Source organism: Glandiceps talaboti, chromosome 1 (genome assembly GCF_964340395.1).
Source record: "Glandiceps talaboti chromosome 1, keGlaTala1.1, whole genome shotgun sequence".
Taxonomy (NCBI): domain Eukaryota; kingdom Metazoa; phylum Hemichordata; class Enteropneusta; family Spengelidae; genus Glandiceps; species Glandiceps talaboti.
The window spans coordinates 571,392-595,221 of record NC_135549.1 but is presented as its reverse complement, the minus strand read 5'-3'; the positions used below and the strand labels follow the sequence as shown (position 1 = coordinate 595,221).

General features: G+C 36.2%; 2 protein-coding genes across 2 annotated transcripts; one reads left to right on the top strand and one right to left on the bottom strand.

Annotated features, from left to right (window-relative positions):
* The first annotated feature begins 1,535 nt into the window (after positions 1–1,535).
* LOC144442814 (uncharacterized) lies at positions 1,536–7,346 on the top strand. Its single transcript, XM_078132190.1, has 5 exons — positions 1,536–1,913; positions 2,484–2,655; positions 4,076–4,381; positions 4,805–4,920; positions 7,140–7,346. Exons 1-5 carry the CDS (start codon positions 1,536–1,538, stop codon positions 7,344–7,346), a joined length of 1,179 nt encoding a protein of 392 aa, XP_077988316.1.
* A 3,491-nt stretch (positions 7,347–10,837) lies between these two features.
* LOC144441180 (hydroxysteroid 11-beta-dehydrogenase 1-like protein) lies at positions 10,838–21,306 on the bottom strand. Its single transcript, XM_078130732.1, has 4 exons — positions 21,180–21,306; positions 19,119–19,249; positions 17,975–18,269; positions 10,838–11,257 (listed from the first exon to the last, which is right to left on the bottom strand). The coding sequence occupies exons 1-4, from the start codon at positions 21,268–21,270 to the stop codon at positions 10,878–10,880; spliced, it is 897 nt and encodes a 298-aa protein (XP_077986858.1). The 5' UTR covers positions 21,271–21,306; the 3' UTR covers positions 10,838–10,877.
* Between the last annotated feature and the right edge of the window lie 2,524 nt (positions 21,307–23,830).

Sequence of the window (23,830 nt, the reverse complement as noted above, 5' to 3'; positions counted from 1 at the left end):
CTAACCATAACAGTGGAAAACACTGGAAATGAAGCATTGATTGTGAAATAGCCGATTATCATTTCATCATTGTTCCCAACCAGCGATATTTGAATTGTATGAAATAATAAGAATGAGACGTTGTCAAGTTGTTGTTTGTTATTTAATATTTTCAATAACACAGAGAGGCCTGGGATCATCACATACACCCTATCCCTTTCCAATGGTATTGCTATGTTAGTCATAGTGTTCCCTTGTCAAGCCAGGGTAATTTTTTGAAAAAAATTGATTTTTGATGAAAACTATTAAATGTAGAAAAACATATCATGGTGGCGGACCAATCCTATAAATTACTAATAGCGAGTTGAGTAATCGGAGAGTCGCCATTTATGCAAAATATTTTAAATACATTTTGAAATGAGTATGTAATCAGAGATTAATGCAATGAAATATCGGGACAGTTCTTCAAAATGTTCAATTACAAATTAAAAGTAATTATGCTATTTCTATAGCAACCTAGCATTCTCGGGATTCAAAGACTCACATGATCACAATACAGTTAAAAACAATCCATCAAAAATCTTTCCCAAAATACTGTTTAAAATCACAGACATATAAAAACTGTTTAGCAAGTATCATTTATTCTTTTCCAAAATTTCGATATCATTTCTACGGTATCAATACCCAAATTTCCCGTATCATTTGTAATGAATATAGTCATTGTGTTTCTGTGCATTTATATTTGTTGGTACTTCTATTCAATTCGAGACAAAGTGCATTCAAGGCCGCCGCCAGAGATGCTCATTTGTTTATTTTCCGGTCCGTTCGTTTGTTTTCTGCTTGTTTTCTACAACTTTTACAGCTGATTGGTTACTGTAAAGACACACGAGTTGAAAACTTGGAACCATAGCAAAACCAAAGAGCAACGTAAATACGACGTTATCCTTACATATTTAACTTTCAGTAGTATTGAATAGTGCATTCAAAGCCACACAAAATCGTGAGACAGAGTTGGAAGTGAACACTACGGTATCATGCGGTTGAAAAAGGCGTATTTTCTATTTATCTTGTTGTTTGGGTTATGTGTACTTAGTCATGTTAACGCAAGTTACGACGATAAACCACGATTTGAGATGTCCCCAGACGATACAACGAAGTTCAAAAATGGTAAGACGCAACTTTCCACCTTACAAGAATACGGTAAGAATCCAAGATACGGGCAGTGTTGGACAAATGCTCTAGAAATGGTGCAAGAGGGTTGCCGTCGACTGACCGAAGACGAACAAAGTCGTATGGCTTTGGCCTTCACAAACTGTCACCTAGCGAAGCTAGGAATCCAAGAATCGTATGTATGCAACGTTGGGCAAGATTTCGAAGATTGTGTGAAGAATATGTCAGATAGGGGTTACATAGGTTACACAGAATTTCTCACACACACACAGAATATCTGCTTTTATCTTCAAAATCAAATTTGGCAAGAGAGAACCGAAATTACAGTGTCGAGACTCGCAGAGAGCTCAGAAACAGTTGCTGAACAATTGGAAGTAGCTGGCAAAATGCAAGAAGAAATGATAGAAAGGCAAAACAAGTCTCTCCAAAATCAACAAGAAATCATAAAACACGAAAAACTGGTGCGCGAGGCATTGAAATCACAAATGGAAGACATTCAGTTAGAATTTACAGAAATGAAAACAACAGCTGCAGAACACAAAGCATTGTTTGCTGAAGCATTTGAGAAAATGTCTGGACTCCAAAAACTTGTATTGACTGAGTTTACTGGATTTTACTCTCTTCTCTTTTATGCATTGACTGCTTTGATCACCTATCTACTGACGTCTGCAACAAGAACAAGTGGAGCTAGATTTTGGATGTTCCTAGTTTTGTTTGTTAATATAAGTGCAGAAAGGATGATTGTAAGAATGACAGATGAAGCGGTAAGTTACCTCAGTTACAACTCAGATTATTTGCAAGTCACACACTACAATACATTCTACACTTCTTTTCATTCGTTCTCGGTAATTTAGAGAAACTGATATCATCTGGTGTTCTCAAATTTATTTTCAAACATTTTCACATGAACTAAACTCAAGCATCAGTTAGTGGTAATCCTCAACCATGGAGGTAGGAAGGACATCTGTTTCTACCTTCATACCACAACTATACCATTGTACTATTTGTAGTCTTAGAATAAACATACATGTATGTTGAACTTCACATAAAAAATGGCCTGTGTCTTCAACTAGATGGATTGTATACATGGAAAATGATCAGTTTCAACTTTCTATGAGGTTATAAAGTCACAGTCACATACATGTTATGTAATGTTCATTTTGCTAAACAAAGAATATGGCTTAGAAATGTATTGATTTTATCTGGAGTTTCTTGTAGCAGCCGCACAGTTAGAAAAATGCACAACTCTTTCTGTGTGTGTGTGTGTGTGTGTGTGTGTGTGTGTGTGTCACAATCAGAAATTTATTTCATCACTTTATACCTTTCTTTTTCAGGATGTGGCATATAGTTGGATGTGGAAGTGTAGACAACTCTTCTGTACACTAGCTGTATTGATATTGGCAGTTGTTGCTTATAGATACAAAGACTTTGCCAGAATGAATAATTCTTTGTTGATGGATATTAGGAAGCAAAACTCAGAACTCAGAAATTTCTTACTTGATTTCAGTAAGTGCCTTGTTATGAACCCATTATGTTCAATGAATTCCCTCTCTCGATTCCCTCATCTATGAGATGTGGGATCCCATTGCCTATGGGAAATTCATCACCTGGGGCAGATAATTATACATTCAACGTAGGTGGTTATTTTACAAATATTCATTTTTTCAGCACCTCGAGTGTAGGATGAGAGCTCAAAATAGAATTGTTGAATGGTAAATGAAGATGTTGATGAATCCCATAGAGTTGAGCGATTTCCAAGATTGCCATGGTTGCCATTCTATGACTTTAGAGTGTAACTGGAGTAAACAATTTATTAAGTTACATACCAACAAACCTTATGCCTTCCTGTGTGTATGCAAGACTTAGTGCATTTATACCATCAATTCCATCACTCTTCAAATAACATCTCAATGTTCCCCCTAGAATATTTTTCACAAGAGGTATGACCGTATCGGTGACCAGCAGTTTCAGTAGTTGCCAGTTAAGAGACCAGAGTATTAAAAGTATCTTACATTTGTAGTTCGGGATTTTTGTGTGCATAAGATGAGGTTGCATAGAACTAACAAGAGAAGTTGACATCCTTATCTAATATCATCTATGATCTTGATCAGTGTGATTAGAATGATAATTACTACATCAAAATTTTTGTAACAAGAAGCAAAATGTGTGTGTATGTTGAAGCTAACATTAATGATATATGTCAGATTAATACATCTTTACTACATGTACTGCTTTTTGCTTTGCTTCGCTTCTCAAGGTCAAACATCTAGCTCATTACAGTTACCTGGCAACAGAATGATGAAGTCAGTAGAAGGTCTGTCCATGCAGCAGTTGCAGCTTGAGAATCATATCACACATCATAAATCACTGCCTATAGGACATGATATAACAGTAACTGATAATTGCATGTTACTTGATGGTATGCTGCATCTCTAAATTACTCAGTTCTTCATTTCAGATATCTGTATGGAAACTTGGCGGGGGGGGGGGGGCAATACATATACACTCGATTATTAACATTTGAAATGACGAACATAAGCTAGTACTCCAAGTTAGTACCTTTATCGTATCACTGTCTTTCAAAATGAAAACTACTTGTAGTCAGAAGGGCTTGCTTCTAATATGCAAAATTATCAGCAACACTATTTGCTTTGCTGCATGGTTGAACATCAAAACTAAGTGTGCAAACTTCACTATCTAACAAAATACTGGAATTTGTGCTATGGTTTTGACAATCCAGGTTGGGAGGGGACTTGTCATATTTATTCATGATTCTCAAGGATATGTTGCCCCTATAAAATGCAAGAACTTGTGTTTAACACAAAATTTACATTTTGTACTTTTGAAGTAAAGAGGAAACACATGGCTAGAGAATAATCTATTTTTTTTTTTTAGTTTTAACTGTTTTAATTCCATTTTTTAATAGCTCAAAAACAACAGACTAAAAGTCTTTCATACCAGGGTGACACTGAATTTGGTGACTCTGACTTGTCTGATGATGATTATAGTTTTGTAACTGTAATGGCTGACAGTAAACCATCCACAAGAAGTAACACTCCATTGCCACAACTTACAACTACAGTAGAGGAAGGGATAAACCCAGCAAACACTGGTTTACTTCTACCTTACAGTACAATACTGGAACAAAGCACCCCTACTCCTGACACTATTAGAAATTACAGTGAATTTGATCCGGAAAGTGAATTATCTATTAGCAGAATTTCAAACACAAGTAAGCCTATTCTGTGACCTTTGACCTTGTGATGACATTACTATAAGTTGTAAGTTGCATGATATACCATTTTTCATGCAGAGATCTAACACACTTGGTACACACTGAGTGATTTGTATTCCAGTAACAAGTACCTTTGAGTGGATAAGTCTTCAGATTTTGTACTGTCTATGTTCAAAGAAGTAAGAAAGCATGTGAAGCTTTTATCATTAAGATTATTAATTTGCAATGCATTCAATAAATATATTACAAAACCAACATTGATTGCTATGTGATAACAACACCATCTCTGTATATTTAATACCATTACGAGTATAGAATGTCTGTATAGCTTACAGACTGTTATGGTGTAGGTTATGAGTTTTAAAAAGTAATGAGTGTCCAGGCAGTAGCTGTAAAGTGTAATTTGTGATGTTCTTTCAGGCAGTTTCACCATAGGCGAAAGTATTGGAAATACACCGAGCAGTCCAGAAAAGAAAAAACGAGGTCGTCCAAAAGGAAGAAAAAACAAAAAATCAGAAGGAGTAACACCAAAGATAGTGAGTAAACACACCTACTATTAGTTATTATATAATAAAAATCCTTCTTGAATAGTGCGCAAGTTATGGTGCTGTAGTTTGAATAGTGTCCACAAGTTATGGTGCCTTAGTTTGAATAGTGTCCACAAGTTATGGTGCCTTAGTTTGAATAGTGTCCACAAGTTATGGTGCCTTAGTTTGAATAGTGTGCACAAGTTATGGTGCTGTAGTTTGAATAGTGTCCACAAGTTATGGTGCCTTAGTTTGAATAGTGTCCACAAGTTATGGTGCCGTAGTTTGAATAGTGTGCACAAGTTATGGTGCTGTAGTTTGAATAGTGTCCACAAGTTATGGTGCCGTAGTTTGAATAGTGTGCACAAGTTATGGTGCCGTAGTTTGAATAGTGTGCACAAGTTATGGTGCCATAGTTTGAATAGTGTGCACAAGTTATGGTGCCGTAGTTTGAATAGTGTGCACAAGTTATGGTGCCTTAGTTTGAATAGTGTCCACAAGTTATGGTGCCATAGTTTGAATAGTGTGCACAAGTTATGGTGCCATAGTTTGAATAGTGTCCACAAGTTATGGTGCCGTAGTTTGAATAGTGTGCACAAGTTATGGTGCCATAGTTTGAATAGTGTGCACAAGTTATGGTGCCATAGTTTGAATAGTGTCCACAAGTTATGGTGCCGTAGTTTGAATAGTGTGCACAAGTTATGGTGCTGTAGTTTGAATAGTGTGCACAAGTTATGGTGCCATAGTTTGAATAGTGTCCACAAGTTATGGTGCCGTAGTTTGAATAGTGTCCACAAGTTATGGTGCTGTAGTTTGAATAGTGTCCACAAGTTATGGTGCCGTAGTTTGAATAGTGTCCACAAGTTATGGTGCCGTAGTTTGAATAGTGTGCACAAGTTATGGTGCTGTAGTTTGAATAGTGTCCACAAGTTATGGTGCCATAGTTTGAATAGTGTGCACAAGTTATGGTGCTGTAGTTTGAATAGTGTGCACAAGTTATGGTGCCATAGTTTGAATAGTGTGCACAAGTTATGGTGCCGTAGTTTGAATAGTGTCCACAAGTTATGGTGCCATAGTTTGAATAGTGTGCACAAGTTATGGTGCTGTAGTTTGATTAGTGTCCACAAGTTATGGTGCTGTGGTTTGATTAGTGTCCACAAGTTATGGTACTGTAGTTTGAATAGTGTCCACAAGTTATGGTGCCTTAGTTTGAATAGTGTCCACAAGTTATGGTGCCGTAGTTTGAATAGTGTCCACAAGTTATGGTGCCGTAGTTTGAATAGTGTCCACAAGTTATGGTGCCGTAGTTTGAATAGTGTGCACAAGTTATGGTGCCGTAGTTTGAATAGTGTCCACAAGTTATGGTACTGTAGTTTGAATAGTGTCCACAAGTTATGGTGCCTTAGTTTGAATAGTGTCCACAAGTTATGGTGCCATAGTTTGAATAGTGTGCACAAGTTATGGTGCCGTAGTTTGAATAGTGTCCACAAGTTATGGTGCTGTAGTTTGAATAGTGTCCACAAGTTATGGTGCTGTAGTTTGAATAGTGTGCACAAGTTATGGTGCTGTAGTTTGAATAGTGTCCACAAGTTATGGTGCCGTAGTTTGAATAGTGTGCACAAGTTATGGTGCCGTGGTTTGATTAGAAATTGGAGTCACTGTGTGCTTTAACCTTAGTCTCTGTTTACACAATGAGCGTCTTTATTCAAAACTGGCACATGTCTAAATAAAAACTTTTTTGTCTGCTATCATTGGGATTACAGTACAACTAAATTGTTACGTATAACGAGAGTTGGCATCCATTGTCATGGTTACAGGTACAACTTGCATACAATTTTACAAGTGCACATTTGTCTAAAACTTATAGATTCCTTGGTTTTGCAAAAAAAGCTCATATGTTATGAAAATTACTTTGCAAACTATGCTCAATGATGTGTTTTAGTGAAATATGTTGATATCTTTAAGTCAGGATTGATATGGTTTATTGCATCACAGATGTAAATATTAACAGAGTTTGTCTGTGAGAAGGTAGGACTAGGTAATACATGTGTTACTGTTACACATCATTATTCATAAAATATCAACACACAACCGACTTTTTCAGGTAGTTTTTTTCACTCTTTCTAATGATTTGCATGAACTGTTTACAGTAAAATAGAATGGTGTTTATTTACATTCCTGTTTGTCAAACTGTCATTTCTCCTGTTTGTTTCATTTTTGATAATAAGGTTTTGAACAATAGTGGGTACAACTTACGAAATCGTAGTTATAGGAACACTCCATCACCAGCGTCCATAAACAAAGGTAAGGTTCAAGAAATGGTGAAGACGGCAGTCCAATTAAATGAACATGTAACTAGACTGTCAAGCTCAAGAGTACCCAAAGTTGTGACTAGGAGCGAAAACCCAGCATTCTTTTCATCTGATGAAGATTAACCAACCCAGCAAGGATGGCATGTAGTTACAGCTTTCAGATGTATACAGATGTAGTTGTTCTGTTAAAATGGCAGTTTAGGTATCTCTGAAGTGAAGCCTACAATAGTCTCCATGGCAAAATGTGTGTACACATTTGAACTTGAAGACTGCCAGGCATGATAGAAAATCAGTGAAAGAGTCAGGGAAATTGCTTTACTTTGCATATTATGTTGGTTTAACTAAGTAAAACAGAACTTTGCATATTATGTTGGTGTAACTAAGTAAAACAGAAACAACCAAAGATTAAATGTAGCAAACCAAGTAGATCTTTTGTCAGATGAGTCCATGATTTGAGAATTTGCTGTAATGTTGGACAGATAGACAGCATTACTTTATAGCTTTGCTAAATATTAGTCATACAAATTTTACCAGTCCTTCACACACTTCCTTGTTAAGTTGCTATATCATAGAGAATTACTTGAGTGAGGTTGTTAGGCTGAACACAAGGTATAGGATTACTCTCTTTAATGCACATACATAATGGTTTTTCAAAAGTAAAAGGTTTTCTTTTTCAACCAATTAAATTATGAGACCTCAGAATATTTTACATACAACTCAATGCATTTAAATAGAATAAATTTGGAGAGTGGAATTTAAAGTATATTTCAAACAATTGCAACCTTTGATTTGTCTACTATAGTTGTTGTTCTTACAATGATGTATACTTTTGAGTGCACACAAAATCTAATGTGTATACCCAAATAAAAAAGAAGAGATGTTTTTTTTTGCAAATATTTAGAACGATATTATATTTTTACATAGACTTTAAGCCTTAGTACTGTATTTTATTGTATGATTGTTTTCAACCATGTTTGTACTTCAGACCTATTGTTTTCACAGAAGCTCATACATAGCTGTACATGAAGGGCTGTTAATGAATTCATGTATAAGATGTAGATTAAGGTGATTGTGTTTTTGGTGTACTGCAATTTTGTTATATAGACAGTTGGTTTATATTCCTACTTCTCACAAACACAATTGCAACATTTCTATGGTCAGACTATTAAATTTGTAGAAGAACACAAAAGTATTTTATTAAAATAACATTGCACAACTTGATAATTCAATTGGAGCACTATACACAAGTCTCTGTTACACAGTTCATGTTTGCAGGCAAAGAAAATATAGATGATATACCTAATCATGATTTCAGAAAGCGATTCAAAGTATCATAGTTTTGGGATGATGGAAAATGAAACCTTACATCATTCAATCACATGACCCCGCACCCACCCACCCACACACCCACACAGACACACTCTCTCGTATTACAACACTGGCTTTATTCTTTGGTGTCTGACAAGATTTACAGATAATTGTATAAAACTATTATTTAAAATGAATTTACTAATTATATTTAATATTATTTCTTGGTATGTGGTTGGCTATCTCTATTTAAAGTAGTGAATTTGTTTTTTGGATTATCATTGACTTGTAATGGTTTAGAAAACTTTTAAAAGTTCAATGAACTGTGCAAATAAAAATATTTTAAAACTTGAAATTAGTAGAGAGATTGACTCTTTTACATACAGCTAACAGTATTTCCCAATGGTAAAGATTTTTTGTTTTTTGTCTTTTTGAATTTCAAAATATTTGAATGTGCTGTAATATTTCATGTCAATTTATTTATTTATTTATTTATTACACCTTTGCAACGGTACATAAAAGTTATTAAATAAGATAAAATATACAGACACAGAACAAATACCCATGACAGTACAATTAAATAAGATAAAATATACAGACACAGAACAAATACCCATGACAATACAATCAAACAAAACAACAAGAAACAAAAAATGGCACTCCCCTGTCAAATCGCATGCTTACTTTATATGCCAATAACTCTTAGTGACTCAAGCTGGAATTTCGTTTGTCCCATAACGAACTTATGAATGTTTTTGTCAACTTTGTGACCCTTTCCCCAAGGTCATGGTTGACCTCCCATAAAGCCCTACTAAAAAGAATATTGAATTTATAGTTCAGACCCCCAGAGTGAAATTTACTGCATACATTATCAACACCAAAGTTTACAAATGTTTCATTTAAATGCAAGAAAAATGTATTTCTTATGTCGAGAAAAACTGGACACATAAAAAGAAAGTGATAAATATCTTCTTTCCCTCTCGAGCAGAGTTTACAATCTCCAGACCCTTTATAATTTGTCCAATTTACTTTATTCCCTTCTACATCAATGGAGTTAGATCTGACTTTAAAGTAAAGTGAGGTGCCATGGTGATCCACCACATCATTTACATAATTTTCTCTTCTGTTATCATTTTTCACCCAAGAATAGTGTTTTAAGGACTTCAAATTGTTTATATTACGTTTAAATGATACCATCTCATTGAGGTTACTAATGGATTTATAACTATTTATCCAATTTGTATTTGTTGGTTGTGTGGATCCATATATATGGTCTAGCCCGTTCTCCGTAAGGATATTATGTACATAGTTCGGCCAGTTCCATACTAGCTTTGCATTCCTATCATAAGACTTGTTGAGTTCAGTGAAAATCAACTTGGTCCATCTATCATCATTCATTTTCTGTAACCTATCAAGATATTTAATCCTTGAATTGTTGAGTATACTCTGTATGTCTGACCAACCTAAATCACCTAATACTGCATGACATGCAACATTCCTATTTACCCTAAAAAGAAATTTCCCAAATTGGTATTGGAGACTTTTCAACTTTTTTGTATCTACAGCACTTTGTAGAAACCATATACTACTTCCATAACTAATTGATATCAATATCAATCATGTTCAGGATGTGACTAAAGTATCCATTGCTAACAGTTAGCTAACTGTTTTTATCTTGAACTTATGTTCCGGTCCTCATTGCTTTCAGCCTGTCACTTTGCTATCAAACAAACTCATCATTGTCAAAGGTCGCATATCTAAAAATAGGTTTGCTTCATTTGCATAATGCAGTCAGTAGTACAAGACTGCACCATTTTTGTAAACCAGAACATACACCATGTATTTTCCATTGTCATCGAGACAAGTTAATCAAGTTGATTATGAACAAAAATAGTGAAGAGAATTTCGTCAAAAGTTGTAGGTTAAGTTTTCGTTTGATAGTAGAATAGAAATTGATACTTGAATCAGTAGTAGTGGAGAAGTTACCTTGGAATCTAGTTTTTGAGATGACTATATAGCTTTCTTCTGAATCACTCAGATGTCATCAGCATAATGATGTTATGCCATTTGGTCAGGTGACCTCCTAATGGAATCACCTGTAAGGTGTAAGGACTGATTTCATGCAATTCAACTATTGACATGGCTGTGTGTGTGTGTAAGGACTGATTTCATGCAATTCAACTGTTAAAATAATTTCATTCTTAAAACTGACACAAAATTCTGTTTCATATTGTGGTCATTTTTCTTTATTATACAAATTATGAAACTTGTTGATACAATTCTATTTGTTTTGGACACTGCATTGATATTGCTAATATTTCTCATTGCTACATATATATTTGATTGTTAAAGGTTTTCCATGTATGGATAAGCCATGACTGAAATTATCAAGTCACTGAGATCACGTGATAGTGTATGTATCACTTCCCCAGGTCTTGAATGAGACCAAGGATAGTATGCAATATTCTGCCTTGCAGCAGCACTCTTTATCAGTGCCATGGCTGTATCATCTGGTGATGCTAAAAAATTTATAAATGATTCATGGACTTTCAAAGTATCCCTTGCAATGGACAATCCATGTTCTGTTGCTATGGTACCTGGTATAAAATATGTTATGGCAACGTTTATCTTCTTCAATAGCAACTCGTGTCGGAAGGCCTCAAAGAAACCACCGAGAGCGTGTTTTGATGCACAGTAGGAAGCAATCATGGGGACACCATGCAGACCTGAAATAAATAAAAGAATGAATGTTTCTCATCGGTAAAGTAAAACCAGACTGGTTTCATGCGTAGTGTTTCAACAACAGATACATAGCTGCTGTTGAGTGTATCTTTCTTTTGTATAAAATGGGTGGTGGTAATTGAAGCACATGGCAATTTTACCAACATTATTTAATGTCCATACATACTATGGCATACATATTATGTGCAAACAATACAGATAGTACAAGCATCATCATTGTTTAACTTCATGCTTATTTTCGATAGCTGTGATAATTGCTCTTGAGTCTACTCACAAGAATCTAATAACCTCAAACACTTTTTAGCAGAACTGAACTGAGGTTCAGTAGTGCTATAGGGATCGCCTGGCATCTGTCTGTCTGTGTGGATGTGTGTGTGTGTGTAAACAACTTAAAATCAAAAACTGCTGAACCGATTGCCATGATATTTGATGGGTCCATTTCCTTGGGTATCTAGTTGGGAAATTGTTCAAATGAAAATGATTGCATCAGAAATGTGCATTTTATGTTTCAAAATATGATTTGTTGTATTACAAAATGCTTTGACTTGAAATGAAAGATTCTTGTTTTATTGATGCAATGAAATCATTAAATCTTTTATGGGCTACTTCACATGTCAGTGTCAATGGCGTAAAGATTAATATCTGTTTAAGGTTGCTTGGCAACCTAGGCCTGTTTTTAGCACAGCTGAATTAAATCTTAGACATTATGATTATATAAAAACAGGTTCATATAAATGCACAATCCTTAGGCATTCAAAAAAAAAGTTTGTACAAAGAATAAGAAGTCACACATTTTATGGGGAAAGAAAAATAGTCATATCAAGACCTCCATGATCATACTGTGTTTGGCAGTTTAAATTTCCTGCATGTACTGATTGCCATGATATTTGATGGGTGTATTACCTGGGTGTCTAGTTGGGAAATTGTTCAAATCAAAATGATCTTACTACCGGTGTGTGATTATTTGGGTCGAAAAATGTAATTTTTGCTCAAAAAACTTACTCAAAAACTATTGGGCAGATCGGTCTGAAATTTGGTGTGAACATTCTTAGGGGTGTCTAAGCATTCAAAATATGTTTGCAAATGTGCCTAGCAACAAGACCATGCCCATAGCAACAGCCAAACTGAGGTATTTCACAAAGATAACCACTGGGATTAAAAGAAAATTGAATAAGCATTCAAAAAATGTATGTAAATTTGCCTAGCAACAAGATCACGCCCATAGCAACAGCCAAGTCATCACATATATTACAAAGATAACACGAATTGATAGAGAAATGAATAAGCATTAAAAAAAAATGTATGCAAATATGCCTAGCAACAAGACCACGCCCATAGCAACAGCCAAATGATCAGATATATTGCAAAGATAACAATAGGGATTAATAGATAATTGAATGAACATTCCAAAAATGTATGTAAATTTACCTAGCAACAAGACCACACCCATAGGAACAGCCAATTGATGGTATATTTCACAAAGATAATCATGGGGATGAATAGACAATTGAATAAACATTCAAAATATGTATGTAATTTGCCTAGCAACAAGACCACGCCCATAGCAACAACCAAATAATCATGTATATTGCAAAGATAACGCACAAATGAATAAACATTCAAAAAATGAATGCAAATATGCCTAGCAACAAGACCACGCCCATAGTAACAGCCAAGTGATCACATATATTGCAAAGATAACAGGGATAAATAGACAAATGAATGTATGGATAATCATTCAGCAAATGAACACCTATACATGTACCTCGCATGGATCAGCATATGGGAGAACATTTTTAAAAACTGTACAGTTGTGCTAAAACACCATTGGTGCTATTTTTTATTACATTATACACTTAAATATCTTGACTAAAAGCAGTCAAAGTTTTTGCCTTCTCTATAAAGTGGCAGGTTTTGTTATGCGTTATTATCAAGCTTTCTGTCTCAGTCACCATTTTTGACTAGTTTTTTAGCACACTGTACTGATAAGGTTCAGTAGTGCTTATAGCATGGCGCGGTGCCTGTGTGTGTGTGTGCATGATTTAAACTCAAAAACCACATGGCCAATTGTTTAGATATTTGGGGGGATATTCCCTTTGATGTCTAATTGGAAAATTATTCAAAGCAAAATGATCAAATCACAGGTGGTGTGATTTGGGTAAAAACATGTCATTTTTGGTCAAAACCTTAAACTCAAAATAACAGTGCAGATTGGTCTGAAATTTGATGGGAATGTTCTTAGTGGTATGTAGTTTGATGTTTGTTCATGACATATTGATCCCATCAGGAATATGCAAATTAGGCCTAAAAATGTGTCGTTTTGGTCAAAAATCTTTAATTCCCAAACTACCAAATAGATAGGGCTGAAATTAATGGGATGCATTTGGGGATGAGCAGATGACAATCTATTAAGCATGTAATGATCTCATCAGCGATATGCAAATGTGCATTTTGGTCAAAAATTTATATTACAAAAAGTATTTGGTCAATAGGGCTGGTTTGGTGAGATGTTTCTAGACATGTTATTCTCCAGATGTTGTTTAAAAATGTTCACACAATTGGCCTTATCAGCAATCATGACCACACTCTTAGCAACAAAGAAACATCAGTATATTTTGCTAAAATAACATCATCTGGTAGGCAAGTGAGTAAATTTTAAAAAGATATATGCAAATATCCCCAGCAACAAGACCATGTCCATAGCAATAGCCAACCGATTGTGTATATCACAAAGATAACAATGTGGATTCAATGTATGCAAATATACCTAGCAAGAAGACTAGGGTGGATAGATAACTGGATAAACCTTCAGCAAATGAACTCCTACACTTAGCATGGCTCAGCATGTGGATAAATATTTCTAAAAAGTGTACAGTTGTGCTACAACGCCATTGGTACTATTTTTTGTTTACATAGTATGAACTCCTTGTCTCATATTCCTGATAAAACATTGTATTGAATTGAGCAATATGAAATCTGGTGTTCTTTACTAGGTCCTCAACACATTAACCATATCTGCTCTGCTGATATCCATTATATTCTTCACTACCTCAAAACAGAGGCACTTCAGCAGAGCAGATTTGGTCAATATATGATCACCTCCACCCACCCACCCACCTACCCATCAATGATTTGTTGAGGTCTGAAGTTATAATAACATTGGGCACTTTAGCAGAACCAAACTGGCCAATGGTATGTTAAGGTAGTAAAGAATATATACATCACAAACCAGAAACCACATTGTTATCTTTTACAATAATAACAAGGGTAATTACACCAAGCTAGGTTTCTTTTGAACTTCTGAAATTAATTCTTACATTACCAAATCAAGACAACAATAATGACCCATGCATGTTCTCAAAGCTTTTTTATTTTAACTAACATCATCAAAAATGTCAAAAAATTGAATAGCTCTAAAGAAATTATCAAAGATGTTTGACAATTCTTGGTTTTATTACAAAATTTTCATTGTAAAAGTATACATGTCATGGTAAAGTGCTTGGTAAGAGAGACAAGAGAATGTATGATTAGACAGCAAATAAAAATCCCTATTGTTATTTCAACACTGGGTGTGTGATTTGAGTGTTGTTAAAGATTACAGTTTTCGAATTTTCAGTGTTATGATAACAGAGGATCTGGAGATGTACATCTCAAACTTTTTCAATAAAACTTCTTCAACACTGCATGGATAGATTAACCTTTAGACTTCCTGTGTTCTCGTTACTGTTTATGAAAATGTCTCTGTATGTGGAATTTTGAATTGGTTCAAACTTGAAATGAAGTTGGTTTTCATGTAAGAGTGCCAGTTTTCATTGCATCCACAGTTTGCCTATCTAGTATTCCAGGGAAAATGCCATATGCAATCTTAAGGAAAAACAACTGCCTTGGAATATGGATATCTCTAACCCTATTTGCTCCTGCCTTTATCATTTGCATTGCAGTTTCTTCAGCCGACATTGCATAATCATCATCAAGTTTAAAAAGACGTCCTACCACTTCTACCGAATGATCTGTTTTAATGTAGCCTAGTATACAGAGAGTAATTGAGACATTTTTATCTTGTATCATGAGTTCTTGGCGCAACCCTGCTACAAAGCCATGTACAGCAAATTTGGAAGAACAATAAGCCATCATTGCTGGTACTCCCATAAATCCTGAAATCAAATTTAAAAAATAGCGCCAATGACATTATAGCACAACTTTACAGTTTTTAAAAATGTTTATCCGTGGCTGGTATAGGTGTTCATTTGCTGAATGTTTGTCCAGTTGCCTATCCACCCCTGTTGTTATCTTTGCATATACGCAACCATTTGGTTGCTGCTATGGGCATGGTCTTCTTGCTGAGTATATTTACATACATTTTTTAAATGTTTATTCACTTGTCTATTAATCCCTGTTATCTTTGCAATATATGTGATCATTTGGCTGTTGCTATTGGCGTGGTCTTGTTGCTAGGAATATTTGCATACACTTTTAGAATGTTTGTTCACTTATCTAAAAAATCCCTGTCGTTATCTTTGTGAAAGACACCATTGTTTGGCTGTTGCTATGGGCCTAGTCATGGTTGCTAGGACCAATTGAGCCAAAATATGTGAAGAAAATCTGCAGAATAACACTGCTAGAAACATCTCACCAAATTTCAGTTTCATTAACCAAGCACTTTTTCAGATATAAGTTTGAGATATAAACTCAATAGTTTAATTTGTATATTACTGATGGCACCATCATGTCATGAACAAATCTTAAACTGCACACTCCAAAGAACGTTCCCATAAAATTTCACCAATCTGCCCAGTAGTTTTTGAGTTTAAGTTTTTTTCACCAAAAAAGGCATTTTTTTAAACAATTTCCCAGACACCAAAAGTAATGTCCCCAACAAATACCAAGGCAGTTTTTATGTTTAAGTTGTCCACTCACACACACACACACACACACACACACACACACACACACACACACATACACATGCACACACACACACACACACAGACAGACAGACAGACACTGCACCATGCCTATAGCACTACTGAACTGATCTTATCAGTTCAGTTGTGCTACAGAAGAGGGTAAATACATGTAAAGAATGGTGTTCACTCTGGGATGTCGTCATGCCCCAAAAAATAAGCTCAGGGGGCTTCACAAAGACAAACGGCTCAAAACGATGGAAATAGTGGTAAATAAAGACATCTAGCCACTTTCACCACATCAGATTTTAATCATATTGCTAACTCCCTAGCTTGATTACTGTTCTGTGCATTAGGTGCATGTGTATATTGAAATATGCTTAGTCCTACAACTTATTTACACATACTTTGAACCTGCATGCACATATCTGTGCTGATGAAGACTGATATTGGAAATTTTTATATATCACTGAATTTGTGTGTATGACAAATTGAATATAGAAATAACAAGATTTCCATGTTATTGTTATCAGCGATCAGCACTTTACTTAAAATATACACAATGACTTTTTTGACATTATAATTTTTGTAGTAATATGTGCCAGGACATAAGTAAGTTTCAGTTGAAAATAACTACTTTTCTGTCATTTATTTTCCCACCTAAAAGCTGTGCAGCACTAGTGCTGCAAATGTGGGGAGCTGTGTGGGAAAGCTGTGCAGAGCTGTGCAGCACTAGTGCTGCAAATGTGGGGAGCTGTGTGGGAAAGCTGTGCAGAGCTGTGTGGAAGCTGTGCTGCACATGTGGGGAGCTGTGCGGGAAAGCTGTGCAGAGCTGTGTGGAAGCTATGCTGCAAATGTGGGAAGCTGTGCGGGAAAGCTGTGCAGAGCTGTGTGGAAGCTGTGCTGCACATGTGGGGAGCTGTGCGGGAAAGCTGTGCAGAGCTGTGTGGAAGCTATGCTGCAAATGTGGGAAGCTGTGCGGGAAAGCTGTGCAGATCTGTGCGGCACTAGTGCTGCAAATGTGGGGAGCTGTGCGGGAAAGCTGTGCAGAGCTGTGTGGAAGCTATGCTGCAAATGTGGGGAGCTGTGCGGGAAAGCTGTGCAGAGCTGTGTGGAAGCTATGCTGCACATGTGGGGAGCTGTGTGGGAAAGCTGTGCAGAGCTGTGCGGAAGCTGTGCAGCACATGTGCGGGAAAGCTGTGCAGCACATTTGCAGAGCTATGGAGGAAAGCTGTGCAGCAAAGCTAATTTACATAATTATGAGAAAGGAGATGTAAGTGCCACACATGTGTAGCACTAGTATAGTAGTATATGTGTAGTATAGTGCAGACCTGTGTCGGAAAACTGTGTGATAGGCCTTCATGGATTGTAATAGTCCCCCCTTCAGGGGGCTAAAATATAGGTCATACCTATGAGGGAGACCAATGAATCTGTCTAACTATGGATGTATAGTGGTTTTGTTTAATTTTAAACACATTATGTGTCATATTCATGAAAATAAATGTCAAGAAATTGCAGAGTAGCTGGTTCTTTTTACCAGCTACAACCCTTATCTACATCCCTGCATACGATAGCCTGTAGATTCTCAAGTTCACCTATGAAAAGTAAATCATGAGACCTACTTGTCAGGAATACTAATTGACTCCATCTTCAATGACTATTAGTTAGCAAATTCAGCTCATTTTTTTGGGGCAGCTATATAGGGCTAATCTATCAATTAATTCATGATGTTGATTTAATAGCAAGAGAGCATCTAGTAATGTAAAAATATATAATACAACACCTGATAAGTCTTACCTGCAGCAGATGACACAACAACTATACTACCATTACTTTTTGTCAGTATTGGTATCGCTGTGCTGGCCAGGTTTACGAAGGACACAAAGTTGATATTCATCATGTTTTGCAGTTTCTCCACATTGCCATCCCATAATTCCCAGTAGTACAGTGCATGGTTTAAGATCAAGTAATCCAACCCACCGAGCTTCTTTTCTGCTTCTGTGATCAGTTTTCCGGTTTCATTAACTTTAGCCATGTCTAGGGGTAAATAGTATGCTTTTTGTGCACCTAACTCTAGACATTTTGCTGTCACCTATAAAGATTAAGATCAAACAGTCGTATTTTACTGTTGGTCTTTGAATATACTCAAATTAATGTATGCAACTATATATATGCAGAATATCCCTTGGGGAGGTATACTTGCAGAGTAAGGCCATATACATACGTACAGCAGTTTTGACCCACTTTTTTTCAGCTCATGTAGACTTTTGACTCTTACCACATGTAGAGGTTTGATCCCCTCTGAATACATGTACGACCTTTGACCCCACATTCTGGACAGCACAGTTTCCAAGTTGCTGATTTTGAAATCTTTCTGAGATATTCAAAAATATGTCCATTGGTTACCAGTTCGTCTCAGGATTGACTACAATATTTTGCTGTTAACTTTCAAGGCTATTTACAACCAGACTCCCGCGTACATCAGTGATCTGCTCCAGCCCTATATTCCAACTCGTACACTCCGTTCATCCACCAAGAAACTTTTAACATGTACAACCTACAAAACCATCACATATGGTGGCCATGCATTTTCATATGCTGCGCCTAAACTATGGAACGTACTACCACTCGACATCAGAGAATCTCCAAACTTGGAAACTTTCAAAAGAAAACTGAAAACGCACTTATTCTCCAAAGCATACAGTGTGGTTTAGCCATTGAGCGTCATAGAGCAAAACAATGTTTTTGGATTTTGGCGCTATATAAACTTTGCAGATTGATTGATTGATTGATAGAATCCAGGTTGCCAATTAACTTTCAAATTTTTCAAAGGCTTGTGGATGAAATGTAGACATCTGACTCTTAGTGTTTGGCTGAATTGTAGACATTTTGACCCTTAATTTCTGGCTGTGAAAATCAAGACATTTTAGATTAATCAAACCTGCTTCAGTAGATTTTCTCTTCTAGCAGTGATGAGTATCTTGGCACCCAGCTTTGCATAGTGGTAGGCTACTTGTTCACCGATTCCAGTACTAGCACCTGTTACTATAACACGTTTTCCTCGTATACTCTCTGTAAACAAATCATAGATTTGGTTCTCCTTACTGACTTAATTTAAATGACTATTGCATAAAAACATATCATTGTAAAACACTGACATATGGCCATGAATATTTATACTTTAATATACAGGCAGGCTTTGAAACTATAAAGGAAAAAGTATATTTCTGTCATAAAGTGAGCTTTTTATCTATTTCAGAATTTAATTTGTTTCATGCACCATGATGAATCTGAATCTGGGTGTAGTTGTATACCATACCCTTATGAAAACATCCTATAGCATCCTATGGGAAAAAGTCTTATAGGAATCCTATAAATTATTCCTATAAGAAAATCTTATAAGACTTTGGCCCCTTTCTTAGGAATACTAAAGAGTTCCTATAGGATGTCTTTTAGGAATGCTAAAGGGTTCCTATAGGATATCTTATAGGGATACTTCAGAATTCCCATAGGATTCTTTTAGGAGTACTATACGATTCCTATAGGATTCTTTTAGGAATACTATACAATTCCTATAGGATTCTTTTAGGAGTACTATACGATTCCTATAGGATTCTTTTAGGAATACTATACAATTCCTATAGGATTCTTTTAGGAGTACTATACGATTCCTATAGGATTCTTTTAGGAGTACTATACGATTCCTATAGGATTCTTTTAGGAGTACTATACGATTCCTATAGGATTCTTTTAGGAGTACTATATGATTCCTATAGGATTCTTTTAGGAGTACTATATGATTCCTATAGGATTCTTTTAGGAGTACTATACGATTCCTATAGGATTCTTTTAGGAGTACTATACGATTCCTATAGGATTCTTTTAGGAGTACTATACGATTCCTATAGGATTCTTTTAGGAGTACTATACGATTCCTATAGGATTCTTTTAGGAGTACTATACGATTCCTATAGGATTCTTTTAGGAGTACTATACGATTCCTATAGGATTCTTTTAGGAGTACTATATGATTCCTATAGGATTCTTTTAGGAGTACTATATGATTCCTATAGGATTCTTTTAGGAGTACTATACGATTCCTATAGGATTCTTTTAGGAGTACTATATGATTCCCATAGGATTCTTTTAGGAGTACTATACGATTCTTTAGGAGTACTATATGATTCCTATAGGATTCTTTTAGGAACATCACTGTCAATTAAGTTAGTAATGGATTTGCATGGTGGAATATACCAATGTATGAAATCATTATTGATCTTTCGTTAAAATGTAGAAAATTCAAATTTCTGTTATTGTAATCTTCATGTAAACTGACATAGAAGTGCTGAAGTATGTTATACCTGTAGATTTAAAAAAAAAAAATACAGAACAATTTTAGAATATCTTTAGGACTGCAGGAAATATGTCCTTTAAGACATGATCATCCTATCTTACAGGAATCTTGTAATCCTATTGTACATTTTCGTAAGGGGTATACACACATAGGCCCCTAGTCCTGCTTGCATACGGAGTAATCCAGGACTCAATTCTGACAATTGTCCTTACTATTTCTCCAGAGTCAAGTCAGCAATATAGACTCGTGCCCCGCCTGTAAGCAGGGCTAATACGCCCGCACCTACTCCACTGATAGCAAGAGATCCTAACCCACAGGACTAACAGTGCTATTATATCACTTACCTGGATCTAGCCTACCTGTACTGTAGACTTGAGAACGGCTATACTAAGCTACAATGTATTCCGCTATCCTAACTGACATTTTGAATTTTTGCTCCGTTCCCTAACTTCATTTCAAAATGTCAGTTATATAGTTAGGATAGCGGAATATAGTGTAAAGATAGCCGTTCTCAAGTCTAGAGGTAGGCTAGCTAGTCCTGCTTGCAAACGTATTCATAATCATACATGTCATATTCACTCAGTAAGTAGTCCTTGATTTGAGCGAAACGCGTGCACCGTCTACAAACAGGACCACACGTAGGCTAACCTGGATCAAAAGTGTCCCGAGACACGTATGCCATATAAATAGCAAGTACGAGGACGGAAAACCCAAGAACCTTCCAAAACCGACCCATCATCAAATACAGTATTTGTAGACTTTACGCTCTAGTCGAGGCCAGGTCAAAGTACATGTATACAGGTTATTACACGTAAGGTCATCAGATTCAGACTGCATCCGCGACTGCATGTAGGGAGGCATCAGCAATTATGTATACAATAGACACCGGTGGAAAGATAAACAACAAGGCGGAGCCGCGTTGTTTATCTTTCCACCGGTGTCTATTGTACTTATGCCCGACAAGTTCACAGGATGGCAGGATTAGTCCATCTCACCCTTGCTAGACTAGATTAAGATAAAGTACACACTGTCTCACCCCTTGCCACGCTAGGTGATGATAATAACTGAGATATGAGTGTACACATTCGGGTGAGGACACACACAGCATGCAGTGTTCACGGCGAAGAAATAAGCCATACAACATTCACAAGCCCTGATATGACTGAACAACGAGACGTGTCTAATATTATAGTGTAGCTCATCTGAAGATCTGTGTAAAATTCGTTTTTTAAATGTTTACCGTTTCTTTTGAATGGTAACAGTTGTGCCCTTCATCCTTAAACCCTTACTGTGCAGTCACTACTCCATTCATGGTACAGTAGTATGACTTATTTTTAATACTACTCGCCACAACTATTTTTCTCCGTAATTAAGTTCTCCTCGTAATTTTGCCAAATTATTTTGGTCCGGGTCGTACTCTTGCATTTCATTCTTGAGACCATGGAGGCTCCCCTTCCATGTGCAGGCATATGGTTTCTGACTTTGCCGGACTGGTTTTACTTGAACTACAAAGGTCAACCCAATTCACACCTTCTAAGTCCCCCTTTGTCTTACACTATCCAATACTGATAAGACTTCAGCGGCAACTCAGACAAGGAGGTGGTTATAACCCGCTACACAAACTTTAATATTAGCTCCGGTAGAGGACTGCTAATCCCGTACATGTCAAACAATGTGTCAACATTATGACAGATAAAGGGCATAAGGATGGGGATAGTCCTGCTTACAGACGGTGGTGCACGAGTACAAAATGTATATTAACTGACTTGACTCTAAGGGGAGAACCATTTGATTTCTGGGGGGGGGTATGGAGGAAGTAGGTATGGGAGCAAATTTTTTTTTTCCAGTCAGAGTGACAGCAATTTTTTTTCTACTGTCAGTCCTGCATCAATTTTTTTTTTCAAATGGAGTAGCAGTGCAAAATATTTTTTTAATTAGTCATTAAGTTTGTAATGCGTTGTTCATACCTATACAACGTCACAATGGTTCACAACTGTACCTCTAAATAACTTGTACTGTGCAAGTAGAAGAATTAGCAGTTAGTATGAAAGACGTCTGTCTACCAACCATACTTCTGCTACTTAAATTTGTATGTACAAAAGATGACTGGTAAAATATCCCTGAGGAGCTGACCGATCTAGGGAGTGCTGTACTCCTGACCCCTGTGAATTGCATAGTAGTACCAGGAACCAGAAGAAAATGTCTTTATAAGAGATTTATATTGAAAGAAAAATATATTGATTTTAACACTAGTTTATTGACTCCTGTCTTGTTTTTTTTTAAATTGTCTTAATTTACAGAAGCCAAATAGTCCCCTTCAGATATTGACTGTGTCATTGAGATATTGCAACAAAAATTCTGAAATATGTTTTCTTGGGTCAGAAAAGGAAAGGAAAACTTTGTGTGCACTTGGGTTTAAAGCAGAGATATATAGTGCATGCTTTAATGATAAGTGCTGGAAAAAACAGGAATTTATACTGTATTAAAAACATTTGCGCCGCCTATATAATACATGAGAATAAGGTTTCCAAATTTGCTCAATTCTGGTTCACCTGGAAACAAATTTTTTTTTCTCAAAATCCTCCATACCCCCCCAGAAATCAAATGGTTCTCCCCTAAACACAAGTAGGAGGTAGGAGGGACAATTGTCAGAATCGAGTCCCGGATCACTCCGTATGCAAGCAGGACTAGGATGCTGATGGCTGGGAATGGAGATTCTAGTCTAGGTCTAGACGCTATTAGCCTGGAGAACCGATTTGTAAAATCTGGCCCATCCCCTAGTCCAGAGGCTATCTGTGGCGTCTAATTTACAATTTTACTAGCGACTTGGGGAATAAGCTGCACCCATTGTTTCCTCTCCCCTTTGAAATAAGCTACATCCAGCATGTTATGAGGAAATTCAAATTCAAAACAAAAAGTTTGTATGTATGTATGTATGTATGTATGTATGTATGTATGTATGTATGTATGTATGTATGTATGTATGTATGTATGTATGTATGTATGTATGTATGTATGTATGTATGTATGTATGTATGTATGTATGTATGTATGTATGTATGTATGTATGTATGTATGTATGTATGTATGTATGTATGTATGTATGTATGTATGTATGTATGTATGTATGTATGTATGTATGGGTGACGGATCAACTCGTCCCAATTTCAACTCGTCCCATTTCAACTCGTCCCACTCAACTCGTCCAATTTTCAACTCGCCCCAATTTCAACTCGCCCCATTTTCAACTCGCCCCAACTCTTTCAATATAATTTACCTGTGCATATATGAAATCGAAG